The sequence below is a fragment of the Paramisgurnus dabryanus genome, chromosome 9 (assembly GCF_030506205.2).
Source record: "Paramisgurnus dabryanus chromosome 9, PD_genome_1.1, whole genome shotgun sequence".
In the NCBI taxonomy this organism is placed as follows: domain Eukaryota; kingdom Metazoa; phylum Chordata; class Actinopteri; order Cypriniformes; family Cobitidae; genus Paramisgurnus; species Paramisgurnus dabryanus.
The window spans coordinates 18,872,630-18,889,549 of record NC_133345.1 but is presented as its reverse complement, the minus strand read 5'-3'; the positions used below and the strand labels follow the sequence as shown (position 1 = coordinate 18,889,549).

The 16,920-nt window shown below is 37.3% G+C and overlaps 1 protein-coding gene across 2 annotated transcripts in view; it reads right to left on the bottom strand.

Moving 5' to 3' along the window:
* The window catches only part of kcnab1a (potassium voltage-gated channel subfamily A regulatory beta subunit 1a), a 124,603-nt gene extending 118,530 nt beyond the window's left edge, over positions 1–6,073 (bottom strand). Inside the window, exons 1-2 of one of the 2 annotated variants that reach the window (XM_065282986.2) lie at positions 5,946–6,073; positions 3,594–3,685 (exon numbers count right to left, since the gene is read on the bottom strand). In XM_065282986.2, the coding sequence (XP_065139058.1) occupies positions 3,594–3,667 (74 nt within the window). In that variant the 5' untranslated portion in view covers positions 3,668–3,685; positions 5,946–6,073. Of the gene's footprint in view, positions 1–3,593; positions 3,686–5,943 lie in introns of both variants that reach the window. The other variant, XM_065282987.2, reaches the window with a different exon arrangement.
* Positions 6,074–16,920: the final 10,847 nt, after the last annotated feature.

Below are 16,920 nucleotides of genomic sequence, written 5' to 3'. Positions count from 1 at the left end.
CTATTAGTCATTATATTTCATTACGAGATAAGATTAAATTGATGATTTTATCAAAACAACAACTACATTGGCCTCTATTTTAACGATCTGAAATGCAAGTGCGAAGCGCAACGCGCAAGTGAGTTTGTGGGCGGATCTTGGGCGCTGTTGCTATTTTCCCGGCGTGAGAAATAACTCTTGCGCCGGGCGCAAATCAATAAGGGGTTGGTCTGAAGTAGGTTCATTATTCATAGGTGTGGTTTGGGCGTAACGTCAAATAAACCAATCAGAACGCTAGCCAACATTCCCTTTAAACGCAAGGGCGCAAGTTCCATGGCGGGTTGCTATTATTATGACGGATTTACCAGGCGCACGCCAGGAGCGGTTCACAGCCGAGGAGACCGACGTCCTTGTACGGGGGAATCCCACGCTTGCCAGCATAAATCGGGCACGCCGTGTAACGGGAGGTGGATCTGCCTCAGGACTTGACGCCAGCAGAGGACATCGCTGCGTCCACCCTCACTGCTGAAAGGGTTTGGGGGCTTTGAAATCGGACCCAAGAAACGCAAGCAAGGTCCAACCCCAAAGTATTCTTACAAATCAAGTTCATATACATTAAGGTTTCTTATGAAAACATTTTAATTATTATTTACATAAAATAAACGTAATACAGCCACACAACAAAGTTATGAAAATATTTTAATCGTTATTTGCATGAGAATAAATAAAAACTATCACCACAATGCTCACCACTATGATTCCCCTTATCTCGTGTATTAATATTTTTAAGTGTAACAATTTATGATTTGCAAAAATAACTGTTGCATCTGTGTAGACTAGATAAGCAAAGTGTATGCGCGTTGTGCACGCTATACATTATGGTCAAGCATGCGCCCTTAAAATAGCATAATGAACCACGCGCAACGCGCCACTGACTTTAGACTAGTTTTTTTTGGTTAGTAGCGCAATTGTTTTTTGAAACTGCAAAATAGCATAAGAGATGGTTTGCGCCGCAACACGCCTCCTTTTTGCGCTGAACCGCCCAGTGAGCGCAAGTTCATTCCCTAGTTTGCTGACGTGCATCTGTGGAGGGAAAAACCCCGCTGTGCGCCGGCGCAAAATACGAATGATACATGCGTCACTGACAAAGTCAATTGCGCTGGGTGCAAGATAGGGCCCATTGACTCATTTTACAATCCCACTAACATGTTATTTAGACAAAATAAAATCTTTTAATTCGCGTGAGGAAGCTGTCGTTTTTATGCACACTTTTATGTCATTGGCTATATGCCACTGCAGTGAAGGCTTATTGCACTATTACTTTTAACGATTATTCGATTGATTGATCGTTAATTTAAATGATCATTGAATATGGGAAATTGCATAAATTGACATCCCTAATAAGACCCTTAATACCTTGGTTGGGATCGTTTAGAGCCCCTCCATTGAAACTGCTATATTAAAGTGCAACAATTTTATTGCTAAAAAACAACGTTATTTTGTGTATTTGGTATAATACAATGTGTTTGCGTAGTTTATGGTTAAAAAACACATTACATTCCACATACTGTACATTTTTGTAGCTCCAGATTTCACTCTCTTCCTGAAACGCACAGATTTTGTACAAAACTCATCAATTTGAAAAGCTCTGTGTCCCTGATTGGTCAGCTAATCTGTACGTTGTGACTGGCCTGAAAATCTTTAGCCATAAATAAGCCATATTTGATGAGAATCCTAAGCGGGAGGAATTATGATAATTTTGGTCTTGTCTACATCACCAATCCCAGGAAGTAAACTGTTGCCTATAATCTGTGTGTTTGTTGTAGTCCAAGAAAAGAGATTTACATTGGAAACGATATCTTGCGTCATTGTTTGGGGTGTGTACCTTTTGCATATCGTTAACATGTACTAATACAAACTTACACACCAAAGAAAATGTAAAACCGTGAATCGGACCATATGTGCCCTTTAAACTGCATTGAAACTGTAAACTGTTGAGGTCCACTAAGGTTGACTATATGGAGAAAATCCTGAAATGTTTTCCCTTAAAAAACTTTATTTCTTTCTGACTGAACTAAGAAAGACATAAACATCTTGGATGACATGGGGGTGAGTAAATTATCAGTATTTTTTATGAATGTAAAATATTCCTTTAAAAATGTTATTTTTTAACCTTCTGTTCAGCTTTACCAAATAAGGCAGGCATAAACACCCTCTCAGTTTCGGTGGGGGTTAGATAGGTTACTTAGCCTGATATAAATCATCAACCCAAATGCGTGCAAATACTACTGACTCATAGCCAGGAGAGCTTGGAATATAATTGTCTTGGTCCCTGGAGCTCTCATTTATTTCAATTGTGAAGGGGAGAGATTAAAACGAAAGGGGGAGAAAAAAATGGAATGACAGCCTCTTATCCGACAGAGCCTGGGGAACCGTTTTATCTCTGGTGAATATGGCTCAGAACATGCACCAGAGATAGTAAGAGAACAAAGAGAAAAGAGACAAAAAGGCAATGTCCTACTCTCTGAGTACACAAACGCCAAAAGCCTTCCATGCTGAAATGCCTGTCATTCAAAGCCAAAATCACTCACAGATTCTTTTAAGCCAATGGGTGGCAGAGCTTTCATGACAACATGGTGTCTAATTACTTCTGTGCTCCATTCAGGCCCTAAAGAACAGCTGTTCTCCAGATCTTTCCACAAACAAATTTATTCTGCACTCTTTCTCACTTTCACCTACTGTCTCAGAAAAGCCTGCTGAATGTAAGCGATGTACTGGTTAAGTTAGTAAGACATTTTAATTTTGAACTAGGCTTTGTTTGCACATCAATTTTTGAAAATTGTACTGCTAGCAAACAAAATGGCAAAAATAGGCACTTAAGACTTTTGCATATTTTCTTGTCAAGTTTTTACCTTCCTTTTCACATCTATCTCACTGTGTTCCAAAGCCTCATTACTTTAATATGCATCTAACTGCTTAACATTCTCAAAGAGATAAAATAAAGTGTCTGCCATCTGGCTGTCACATCACATCATTTAAGCAACAATGTGGGAAGTGAACCTAACCATCGTTGGGCAGCTCCTCCTACTGGACAAAGACAAACACTCTTTACCATTGATACACCATGACAGGTAACTGAATGTAATTACCGGCTCTACTACTCATCTGCCTCTCTGTACAATGAAAGCTTCTCAAAGTATTTACTAACATATGAACATCAAAGGAACAAATACTATACATATTTCAGATCAAATACTAGAAGTAAGCAAAAGAGCCAGAATGCAGTTATATTAAACTGCTTATTGGCAAAAAAAAAAAAAAAAAACGTTTTTATCACATAATTGTGAACTACAACAGAACTTAATTTCCAGTTTCAGATTAATCGATGAATATAACATACATCTGTGTAAAAATAGCAAACTGTCTGTCAGCATGTTAGAGACCTTTGACAATGCAGTCTCTTTCTGGATCAATGAAGACAATTTATCACCTCATTGTATGAATCATCAGGATTAGCCACATGTATTTACAACACAGTTCTCTATCTGTGCTAACAGATGGTCTTCATAGCTCTGACTTACTGACTATAGAATAGAAGGAATACATTTGCTCACCTGTAGGGCATCTTTAAATTTTTGTGAGCTCTGTCATTTATCATATCTCGTACTCCGACTGTTTTATCTGCCATATTAGATATCCAGCCCACCTGTAAGAGAATGAAATTCAGTGTTGAACATTTTCTGAGGAAAGCAGTGAATCATTCAATAAAAACGTGCTGAATTAGTTTGTATTATTATTATTGTTAGGGCTACTAGTAATAGGGCTCTTTAGTGTAGAGGTTTGTTCTGTCCGATTTAAATAGCAAGCTTTTTTCTTTTAAAATGTTGACTATCTTCTCCACTGGAATAAGCAATTGAAACCATCACAAAATTCAATGGTTGTAATGGTGGTTTTGATGGTTGCAGTGTGTCTATACCCATAGGCTACTAGCTTCTATTTGTGGTATGTTATTTGGTGAAAGGAACCAATAAAACACAGCTGTTGAAAGCATACTTTTAAAACTTCTGAATCCTACTAAATAATAAATACTACATATATTAATTTTGTATTGGTTTTAATTGTAATACACCTAATGTTCATAATATTATTTGTAATGGAAACATTAAAATAGAAATTTTAATTGTTGATTTAGCAGGGCTTAAACAAAACATTGCTTAAGAAAAACACGCGTAATACGTCATATGTAAATGCAACAGCACTACATGTTGTAGAATGCAACTGATGCAAACAGAGATTTATATTTCATGTTTTCATAGCAAACGATTTTAACCAAAATTGAATATTTTTTATCAAAAGTGAGAATAGTTATAATAAGACAAAAATATGAGAAGTGTAAATATTGTTAAAGATATATACCTGCAAGAGACGGACAAAGAGAAAAGTGGTATTTTTAAAGTGATTCAACATGTTTCCGTTGAGTCAAATCAGAGTTTTTGCTATATAGTAAACTTCCTCACTCCAGCAAATGCCGTTTTCTGTTTGTACGCGTATTTGGTGCCGTATACAAATAAATACTAGCTAACTTGTAATCTAATCTTTGTGGTACTATTAAACGTCGTGGCGTATACACTGACTCGTTTGACTCACCGATTGAAGCGTTACTTAATGTGTCGCTGCGCAGACTAGTCGGTGTATGACATCAAACTCCCGCGAGAGCGGTTGGAAAGCTGCGCCTTAAATTTGCCATCAGTTGGTTTAATTGTGAATGACGCGTGTAAATTTTTTATAGGTAACAAAATTTGATTATAAAGTCAAATGTATTTGTATCTGATTTGCGATCATGTTCATAAATGTTTTATAAAAATAAAACTGCTGTCACAAATAAGATTGCCATGTATACACACTTTAAAACGTTCAACTGGCATTGGCTACATATTGTGTCAATCACAAAGATCATATCCTGCCTAAGTGGGCAGTTCTTACAGTTTTAAAGAAGCTGTATGTACGATTTTGACTGTACTAAATAAAAAATACTATAATATATTTGCAGATATTTAGGAAACTAAGTTCAGATCAGTTTCTCGGAAAAGTAATGTGTGGCCAGTTATTATCTTTTTGAAATGCACCTTACTGGTCGGAAGTCTGTTTTTATTTTGGTCTGTGTGATCCTGCCAACTGCCAATTTACCCAAGTGTATTTTGACAGCTCGGTTGCCAGTTATCATGGTTGCTTAAATGAGACTGCAGTGTAGGTCGTCTTGGGTCCAAAGAAATGTACCCGATTCGAAATGACCCAAATTACTTTTTACTCGAACCCGACGTGCATAAATGATTTTTTAAAGAGAGACCAAACCCGAGACTAACCCGAGAAAATTAGACCCGAGTACGACCCGAACCAGTGGAAAGTTTTTTTTAACCCAACTGAATGTAAATGGCACCATGTGTGTGCAGTCAGCAGCCCCGCATGCACCAGTTAGACAGAAGAAAACCCTGGTGGCATCACAACCAATTTGGCCAGCTGCTCCATTTATTACTTTGTTCTCAGACGACAACACCTAAATGTACATTTAAAATGTGTCTCAATGAAAATTTACCTACAGCCAGCCACGCGATGTCGCAAGCGCTTTTGCCAGTGGAGGGGTTGGAAAAGGACATCGACTTAAATGAATTTGATTTGAATTTAGAGTGTGATATCAAGTTCAGCAACTGGCTGCATCAGACTCAGGATATTAGACCCTAATAGTCCCAGATTTTTTGTAATTCACACTTTGTACTACATATTATTGTTAATCAGTTCATATATAGCATACACAATGAAGCTGGAGGATACACCAATATAAATCAGACCTTCTAAAATAGTAGCACGCATATACTTTCTAACACCAACCATTTGCCTTCTGCATCTATAATATGTATTTCATGTTGTAAACACTTCACAAAGAGCTGATGACTCAAGTAAAATCATACCTTAACAGGCCTGTTAGTTCAGCTGGTTTCCGCTCAGTGTTGTTAGTGGTCAGTCCACTGTTGAATAGCCACTTAGCCTTTCTGCCAAGACCATATTCAGGCATTTTGTTTACCCCAGATACACTGTTACTCAGACACACACCCATATCAACTATAAAGGTCTTCCTTAGGCATGCTAGGCTATCCCACGTAGAGGGTGTGTTGTTACACATCCAATTATAGAAAAACATCATCACCACACAAAGCATCTAGAGTGGCGACTGGTATCAAGTGATCCATGCACAGTCATTCTCTCTTGCACACTGTTGTAAAATATTGTTTCAATCACCTACGCTCTTTAAAAATAAAGGTTTTTAAAGGTCACATTCTTCCTGATTCCATTTTCAAACTTTAGTTAGTGTGTAATGTTGCTGTTAGAGCATAAATAATATCTGCAAAATGATAAAGCTCAAAGCTCACTGCCTGCCGATATATTTTCTTTAACAGAAATGCCCTTTTAAAACCTACAGCAAACGACAAGTTTGGACTACAGCCCACTATTTCCCGGTTGAATGATGTCAATAAAAAGTTTTTGACTAAACTCCGTCCACAGGAATACGTCAGTCGCCAGCTTTGGCTCAAACGGCTCTGCTAAGCTAAGCTGCTGTCTAATCACAACACACTAAACAAACTACACAATCAGAACTCGTTATGTATTTCTGAAGGAGGCATTTCATAGGACAAGGAAGACATCAGCCCGTTTTTAGGACAGTGAAAATGGCGCTATACAGATAAGTAAATTGTGTGGAAAAATACAGCGTTTTTTACATGTGAAACATGAACAGATGTTATTGCGCACTGTAAACACAATCAAAGCTTTAAAACACAGGAAGAACTGGACCTTTAAGGGTTCCTTGAAGTGATGCCACAGGAGAACAATTTTGCTTCTCCAAATGTCCTTTCAAGATAAAGGTTCTTAAAGGAAGCTTTCTTTCTTACATTTATATAGCACGTAGAAACTTCTTACATGACAAAGAACCTTTTTTTGGGCAAAAAATCTCCTTTTTAGGTTGTATGGTTTCATAAAGAACTTTAAACATTCACAGAAACCTTTTACAAAAGATTCTGTGTAGTGGAAAAGGAAACTACATACAAAAAAAAAACACAAAAAAAGATTGTTTGACTGTAAAAGTTCTTTGGAGAACCTATGGCAAATAAATAACCCATTATCTTTAAGAGTGTATATTTAACATTTTTGATCTGTGCATATATTTTGAATTGTTTATCAGTTGTTCAGAAAACTTTCTTTATATGTTATTCTCTGCTTTCTCTAAACTCCAGATTAGTAAAGCTAATATATTAAAGCAATAAGCCCCAAGAAGCAGTGGGTTACCAATGCATTTTTTTACAGCTAAGGGGCTAGACCACTGCTTCGTGGGGCATATTGCTTTTATAAAACGGTCACTTCATATGCATAGCAAGATTTAATAAAATAAAAGACAAATAAGTTGTTATTACAATGATAGTACAAATATTACTCTTCCGCCAAACAAAGTAGTTCCTCAGAATCAAGTGTGGCTGAAACAGAGCGCAGTTCCCAAGCAACACAGACACAGCAAAGACAGAATGAAAATATGATTAAAGACTGTTGTGTTTATTTTCATAAATCAACATTTATCTAATTTATACATTAACATTTATATTGTGCAACTGTTTAATTGATTATCAAATATGCTTGGAAGCATGCTTAACTCTTTCCCTGTCAGCGATTTTTTTTTTAAGTTGCCACCCAGTTTTAGTTTAATGCCTTCCAGAAAAATGATCTTCTTTAAATTAACATAAAATATCAAATGAAAGAACAGACCCTCCGCTTAAAGAAAAAACCTTTCATCCTACCTTCATTTGTTCTCCTATCACCTCTGAAATTTTCTGGGAAAAGCTCAGATAATTACATTTTTGTAACTTTTGTAAGAGATCAGATTCAGACCGATAATCAAAACTTACACAGTGCTGAGTGAATGTGTCAGTGTTTAAGTTGAGTAAGATCGCCATCCAGTAGATAATAGTGGAAATGTGGATTTGAGGTAGAAACTCGAGGGAACGTTTTCTCTTTATTGACGAGATGACTCAACAATATTTATTGACATTTATCTGGATATCGCCATTAATTGTGCAATTGTAGAAAAAATAAAACTATTATTAAAGACTGTGATTCTTTTCATAAATCAGTACGTAGCAAGAGTGGCGCAGTGATACTTGAAATGCAGTCTGAACCGTGGGGTTACCGGGGTATTTGATCACGGCTTAGAACACGTTTCAGTCAATCAGAATGAAGAACCAGAACCGGCCGTTTTATAAAAGAAAAAACAAATCACCAAGAAACAAAAATGTTAATTCATGTGGGTGTTTTAATCGACACTAAAGTAAAAATTATAAACAAAGCTGTGTCTGATAAACACTGTCACGTGGTGTTTGGTGTCTGAGAGAGTCATTTTTCTACACTCTAAAAACTGCTGGGTTAAAAAACAACCCAACCATAACCCAACTGCTGGGTCACTATTGGACAGAACACGCGCTGGGTTGGCTTGACCCAACTGCTGGGTTAGACCATTTAACCCAGAATTCTGGGTTGTTCATTTGACCCAACCATTTGGGTACAATTAACACTCTTGCTGGGTTAAATGTTACTCAAGTGCTGGGTTATTTAATTTGACCCAGCCAGTGGGTAAAATTAACACTCTTGCTGGGTTAAATGTTACTCAAGTGCTGGGTTATTTAATTTGACCCAGCCAGTGGGTAAAATTAACACTCTTGCTGGGTTAAATGTTACTCAAGTGCTGGGTTATTTAATTTGACACAACCAGTGGGTAAAATGAACACTCTTGCTGTCCCATTCCATTTGTTTTACTGGACAGAACCTTTTTGTTTTCTAAAAAAACATCCCAAAAATGTACATAACTTCACATAATGTAAATAAATTGTTACAGATTAAGAATATGTGAATAACTGAATTTTGACAAAAATGTCAGATTGAACCTTAAAATTCCAATGTGACAAATTGTTAGATATAAAATAAATGTAACAAATACCCCCTGTAAAACAAAACTGAGAGGCCCCTGTAAATGTGATTTAAATTGCATTTAATTTTTTTTTACATTTAATACAATGTTTTAATTACATTTTTGTATATTTGTATAATACAAAAGTTACAACCCCCATATGACATCAAACAATCCCCACAGACTTCATAACTCTTAATATTTAAACTACTATGATTACCATTTCATTTACTTTACATTTTATTTATCAAAAATGTTCTTAAAAACAAGAAGCCCTGCAACAAAACTTTTTTTTAAAGAGCAGCTATGGTCCGATTCACATTTTTACATTTCCTTTGGTGTGTAATTGTGTATTAGTTCATGTTAACGATATGCAAAAGGTACAAACCCCAAAGTAAACAATGATGCAAGTGATCTCTTTTCTTGGGCTACAACAAACACACGGATCGTAGGCAACAGTTTACTTCCCGGGATTGGTGACGTAGACAAGACCCACATTATCATAATCCCTCCCGCTTGAACTCACAGCCTGTAAGTAAACTCCTGTTGGCATTGCATTGTGGGCGAATCTTTCAAACATAGCAATGAAATAGGTGCTCTTTAATTATTAGTGATTAAATGTTGTCCTCAAAATTTTTACAGATGAGGCATGTCCATCAATCTGATGAATGGCATTCTGGTGAAACTCCCAGGTGGGAAGACATTGCTTTGTGTAGTTAACATCAAAGACAAAAAAAATTAACAACATCTTTCACCATAGAGTCTGTCTCAAAGGCATTGCCTCCAACAATGGCAAAGGTCTGGCAGGTCCTTCTTGGCTCGTCCCCAAGGCACAAAACATGCAACAGTGCTCCAGTCATCTCTGATTTTGAAGATATTCCACCATGTTGGTCCCCACCTGTTGAGTACACACCACAACTTAGTGTTGCCATACACCTGATGATTTAAGTTAAGCATTTTTGTGAAAGTATCAAAAAAATACAAATATAGTAAAAAAAAACTGCAAACATTCATTCTAACTTTTTTTTTAAATAGTTCTAGTAATTAAGTATTATATTTCACTGCTCATATTATGATATTATGGATTATTAATATAATCACAATACATATAATATTATGTTAATATTACAGTGAAACTATAATTAGAAGACAATTAAAAGATTTTAGTTAAAACACCTCATTCAAGCCTAAAGATTGTGCATCCATCCTTTACAAAAGTAATCCAACCGGCTCCATGAGGATAAACAAAGGCCTTCTGAGGGTAATCCATGCGGTTTTGTGATATGGATATTTCTATTTAAAACTTACAAACTAAGATAAATAGCTTCTGGTAACACCACCCCTCTTTCAGGAGAGAGTATTTGCGTAGTCTACGCACTTTTTTTGTGAAGTATGACAAATGCGGAGGCACAGAGCAGCAGCAAAGACTGCAAAGTGCGTACACTCTCAAAGCTAGAACTTTTAGAATTTTCTAAAAATAAAAATGTGATCATCCGATAAACAGATATATGCATCTTGGATGGCTTGAGGGTGAGTAAATCATGGATTTATTATAATTTTTGGCAGAACTATCCCTTTAAAATATACAGCAGGCTATTATGCGAAACATATCAATAACTACAAACATCCACGGGCTGTAACGATAAATCGTGCAAATGCGCGTTTTTTCAATGAATGAATTTGAATGAATTACGGTAAAATGCCGCCACATCCAAAAGCCAGAGGGCGCTCTCATGCAGAAACTCCAATTGTGCCACAGAAGAAGTAGCATTACAAACCCTATTCCAGGAAATGTCTAAAAGAATATTTATAACACCTTTCTTCAGATTGTTTCAGGTATTTTCATGATAATAAAGAATATTTTTAATGATTTTGTAATGCACGTTATAAACGACTCCGACTCAAAATGATTTTAGATTGATGAGGACTTCCTACTGACCAAAACGCCATAGTACACGCACAAGCTGCACATAACACAGAATCGCTGCCTTGCGATTCAGAATCGATTTTAGACAGGTCTTTTTAATAGGACACGCAATTTATTGTTACAGCCCTAACATACACCCTTTTCAAAGTAGAAACACTTAAGCAAAAACTTACAGGTTGCATGTCAATAAAGGACCTCTGGGCCTCCACAGTGGTAGGTCTGAAGACTTTTCCTCCTCCCCTGTAAATGGATGGAGCTAGCAGAGTTGGCATCTTCAGTGCTGTTTCCCCTTTAGCAGCTAAATAATTTTGAGCAAATACAGTGTTTCAATAACATTTAAATAGTTTGCTGTATATAACAATTCATATTTATGAGTAGTAATACTGAGACAACCACAGGCATTATTCAACCAATCAGAAAAGAGAAAAAAATAAAGGTGCATTCACACGGGGCGAAAGGGTCAACGCTTGACTCAAGGCTTGTCTGAAGCTTGGCCAACAGCCAATCACAGTGGCCGCAACACATGCTCTGGTCTTGCATAAACATAATTGGCTGGCTCGCACTAGGTTATTTGCAAAAGGTGATCTGATTGGCTGACACACGCGTTGGCGCTTAAGAAGTTGAGAAATGTTCAACTTCTGCCGTGAGTAACGGCAGTGATGCGAAGTTGGTGGATCCACAATTCAGTTCGGCAAACGCATGACGTAACCCATTAAAAGTAAATGAGAAGCGTTAACACTTTCGCCCCGTGTGAAGTCATCAGGAGCCTTATTTGATAGCCCGCCCTCCCAATCGCACTTCCAAACTCAAATGAGTGAGAGAATCGTGACAAAACTGTAAGCACAGAGGGACCAGTAGATGTTGGGTTATTTCTAGGGGTGGGACAAAAAATCGTCTCTTAGATGAATCGCGATTCGGACATGGGCCGATTCTGAATCGATTCACAAATGTCAAGAATCGATTCTTAAATGTTAGTTTACAAAATAATAAAGTGACGTCATCAGAACCAAAAGGCGGAACTCAACTGGGGGAGCGGTGATGCACACGGACAACTTAAGAGAGCGCGCACTGCAAGAACACATAGCGGAGCTTACAAGAGCAGAAGAGAAAGAACACTTGTAGGACTATACTGCATATATCTCTACATTGAATTTAGGGCTGTCACCATTACTCTATTCTTTTTGAGGAGTTTTAAAAAAATCCTTGAGTACATGTCGAGTACTCCTTAAAATAGCGGAGATGCGGTTTAGTGAAACAAACTAGAAAATTACAACAGTATCAGAAGCATACAAATCAGCGCTACGCTGCCTCTCTCATTCTCTCTCTCTCTCGTTTGCTCGCTCACACACACAGTGCGCGTGCATCAGCTCCTGCGTGAGGCAAGAATGCGCATCCTTGTGAATTTTGGAAGTTAAACACGACTGAGCTGCAGTGGCCTGGCATAAGATTTATAAAAACACATTTGAGAAGAAAGGCGCAGCAACTCAAAAAGACCTGCGTGTTTCACAATTACTCTAAAAGACCATAATGACAATTTCGCGCGTGGAGCAGCAGTTAACTTATGTGCGATCTACCAGCATTGCCTTTGCGATCGACGTATTGGACACCCCTGCCCTAAACCATCGGCTGACTGTTTAGATATAACATGAATATACTTCTGTAAAAATATGCAAATAGTTTGTTATTCAGTCGCTGGGTGCGCTGCATTATATAAATACAGTAATGCTGCCAATCACTGTGTATAATGATGATGATTAGACGCTTAACGTTAGTCAGTTCGTGGAAGTTAATGGCGGTTAACATATAGAATTAATATGTCACGTTTAATTACTATTTTTACTGGTTTTAATGTCTTACAACAGAAACAGGACATATATGTATATAAGAATGACATTATTTATCCCTTAGTTGCATTAAAGTACAGTATATGACAGTTCAGAGGCTAGTAGCAAAAGCGCAAACATTAACCTGGCTTTGAGAGCAAATGTGACGTAATGACGTCACAGATATGCAAATTAGTACGTCAAGAATCGATTCTGAATCGAATCAGGACCCTAAGAATCGATTCTGAATCGATTCATGAGGGTCCAATCGATTCCCCCCCCCTAGTTATTTCAGAAAATTGTTTTGCCCTCTGTACGCAACAAGTCATTTACACATTTAAAACTGGTTTATTTTACACAAAGAAACAGATTATGCGCAATTAATTCGTATTTGCCGCTCATGAAACTGTGTTTTGCACGGCACTGTTTGCAGACCTGCAATGCTTTTGGCTGTATTTCAGCGCAAAAACGTGCCAAAAGGGTAAGCGTAAATATTAAGTGTAAATATTAAGTTTCAGTTTTACCTGTATTATCCTTCAGGCAAGGAAATTCATACACCAATGCCTTGTCACGGGCCTTCTTAGTGTCTGATGATGGCCTGTTATGTAGACAACAGCAGTTGATGATGAACTTTTGTCAAAAAAGCAGCAATATGGTAAGCTATTGCAGAAGCTTGTGTGATCTTACTTAGAATTTACTTAAAAATAATGTTGGTATTTTCATGTTCAAACACTAATGCTGCATACACACCAAACTTGAAGCATGGCGCTCCTAGCTCTTTACTCAAGATTACTTACAAGATTTAACTTTGTGTCCTGCGCATTTTCCACTTGAGTTGAATATATTGTGGCAGATAAGTTTGAAACAAATAGAACATGTTTGCAGCAATCACGCGCAAGTTTGTGTCTTTGCATTGACTTTGTATGTAATTTACTTGCGCAAATCTTTGAATTTGCGTTTGGTGTGTACGCCCCCATAAGACTCGCTATAAAAAAAAGAGAATGGTCAATTATGTTTTCTAAGCATTTGCTAACTACTATATGTTTGCAGGCTTATTTAAATGTAGCTTACTCACGTTTCACCATTGGTTTCCAGCAGATGGGATGCAAGGAGTCTCACAAGGAGTCTTAACGGTTTAATACGGATTTCCTCTCAGGGGTGCTTTCCAAAATCTGACAAACTGCCTATAAAAACAGAACAACAATCAATGTTTTTTATGGTCCATTAGAATTGAAATTTTATTCAGTTAATACCCAATACAAATAAAGTTGATACTTACAAATGCTAAAAAAAGTTCCACTGCCATGGTGATATGATCTGTTGGGGTCAATTCAGTGGATTCTACTGAACCCTGTTGGTGGATTGAACAAAAATCAAGAAAGAATATTTAAAGGGACACTCCACTTTTTTTTTTTTGAAAATATGCTAATATGCTAATTTTCCAGCTCCCATAGAGTTAAACATTTGATTCTTAATGTTTTGGAATCCAGCAGCCGATCTCCGGGTCTGGCGCTACCACTTTTAGCGTAGCTTAGCATAATCCATTGAATAGGATAGGAACTATACTCTCATACTGGCGTAATAATCAAGGACTTTGTTGCCGTAACATGGCTGCAAGAGGCGCAATGATATTACGCAGCAGCCGAAAACAGTCCCCATAGTATCTTTCAATAGCAGGGGCCTATTTTCGGGCACTGCGTAATATCATTGCAAACATGCAGCCATGTTACGGCAGCAAAGTCCTTGATTATTACGCCCGAATGAGAGTATAGTTCCTAGCCATATCTGCCTAGAAAATAGCAACTTTTAATTTTCCGTCAGTCTTAGTACACGATGTAACTGGAGAGAAGAGTCAAGTTTTAAATAGGAAAAATATTGAAACTCTGCTTATTTTTGAGCGCGATGCTAAATGGTTTAATCAGATTCAATGAATTGTGCTAAGTTATGCTAAAAGTGGTAGCGCCAGACTCGGAGATCGGCTGAATCGATTTCAAAATGGTAAGAATCAAATGTTTAAAGCGTCATGAAACACTAACCAACATTTTTAGATGTTTACAGAGTTAGTTGTGTTGCACATCATAGAAGACAATGTTAGTATCTGTTAATTTTGAACATTAGGTCAAAACTAGTTAATTTTTAGCTTTTTTGTGATATTTTTGTCTTCCGGGTCTAAACTCCATATTGCATAAACATTTTAGTACATTTTGACTGTCGGTGTCTCATTATAATTTATAAAATAGCATGTTCTTATCCAATGCAAAGACGTTTTGCTTTTGTGTGCGCGCGTGCATGTGCGCCGTGCGGCCAGTCAGTTGGGGGAGGGGTGTCTGGGGCTCAGGATCGCACATGGATACGGTTCTGTATAGTAAAGTAAATGTGACTGCGCCATTACGCACACTCTGTAAATACGTTGGATGATTTTCCCCGCGATGCTGTCCGGGCTAGACTCACCACCAACTGAATTTGCTCAGGAAAGCTTCGGGAGGCAGGTGGACTTTGATATGTCCTGAGGACTTTTGCTTATCTTCAAACACGCTCTTATTTCAACTATAACAGTTTTACTTAACCTTTGTTTAAATAAAATATTATATTTTCGGGGTTTCATGATGCTTTAACTCTAGGAGAGCTGAAAAATTAGCATATTTTTTAAAAAGTGGAGTGTCCCTTTAAAATCACATACTCTAGCGTGCAGCCGGTGTAACTCTTACTCTACTTTGTGGTTTGATTATCGGACAAAATGGCGCATTGCAACGGGGGCAAATAATATCAGTGTTATGATTGGCTTAAAATAAGTAGCTACTTGTGGATTTAATACGAAACGTGTTTTCGCCTTGTAACTAAATACAAACCAAAACTATGGTGAACATGAACTTCAGTGTATATTTCTGACTGTTAATTTACCTCAGGATTTAACGTGTGACGGCTAAGGGGTAATTTACAGAGCTCCGTCTGGATTTAATATGAAACACGAATTCCCCTTTTACTTTTTTAATTATTCATAGATAAATACGATTTTGTAGTGATTAATTTATAACGTATAACATAACTTACTGAATATTTCAAAAGAATGCAGATATAGCTCGGTCAACTACGACTTAACGATGAGGCATGTTTCTCATAACTGTTGGCACAGAACAAAAAACATTAACCCCACTCCCCCACATCAAAGCATTTATTCTGAACAATAAAATATGCTTTGTACTACGACAACTTATTACAAAAATAAGTAAAATTTCACATTAACTCACCATGAAATACCACCTCCGAGTAGCGTGATCCAGTCAGAAGCGAAGAATCCAGAAAGTGCGGGAATTAATAAACCAATTGCTGGGTCAAAAATAACCCAACCAGGTGTTTGTTTTTTAAAATGATCCTGGCTTTGACAGAAACAGAAAACACTGTCATTAAACGTGCCCCAATCGCTTCCTCTGACAACTATAAGATGTGCCAAAATACTTTCCACACACAACTGTAGTGAATATTATGTTTACCTCCGGAATTACACGTGTGCTAACGGGACGGTTTCGTTTCAGCAACAACATAGGCCGTTTCTCAAGGTTGCAGCCTGCGGAGGTCGCATATGCAGGCTGCATACGTCATCAAGCCTTGTTTATTTAAGTTAACTGAGCATTACGTTCGCAAGTCATAAGCATATTACAACAGTTTACAGTTAATAAACTAAGAATAATAGTCAACTTTATAATAAGACAGTCATAATGACGTATGCAGCTTACAAATACGACTCCAAACACTAACAAATGCGGCCTCCGAAGGCTGCAGGCAGAAACGGCCATAAACAGGCTTTTGTGATCCGAACTTTTAAAACTTCCGGTATATAATTATTAACAAAATAGTCAACTGAGAGTAGATTATGTCTGATAACAAGCAAATTATTTAAAAAATAAATTACCTTAGTTCACACCATGAGTTCACACCACGTAGCTAAGCGTACTACGCTGAAATTGTGTTACTGTGACAACGCGCTTCCGAAACCATATACTATGGATCAAACTTCTGGATTAAATATGAAACGCACTTTATCAAACATAGCCTACATACAGTAACGTTACCCCCATATCTGTGGAAAAGCGAATTAATATAGCAATGCGCTTGCCCCTACCACAACTACAACATTTATAATATAAAAATTGACATGAACTTACCATAAAATACTGCCCGCTTTGAGT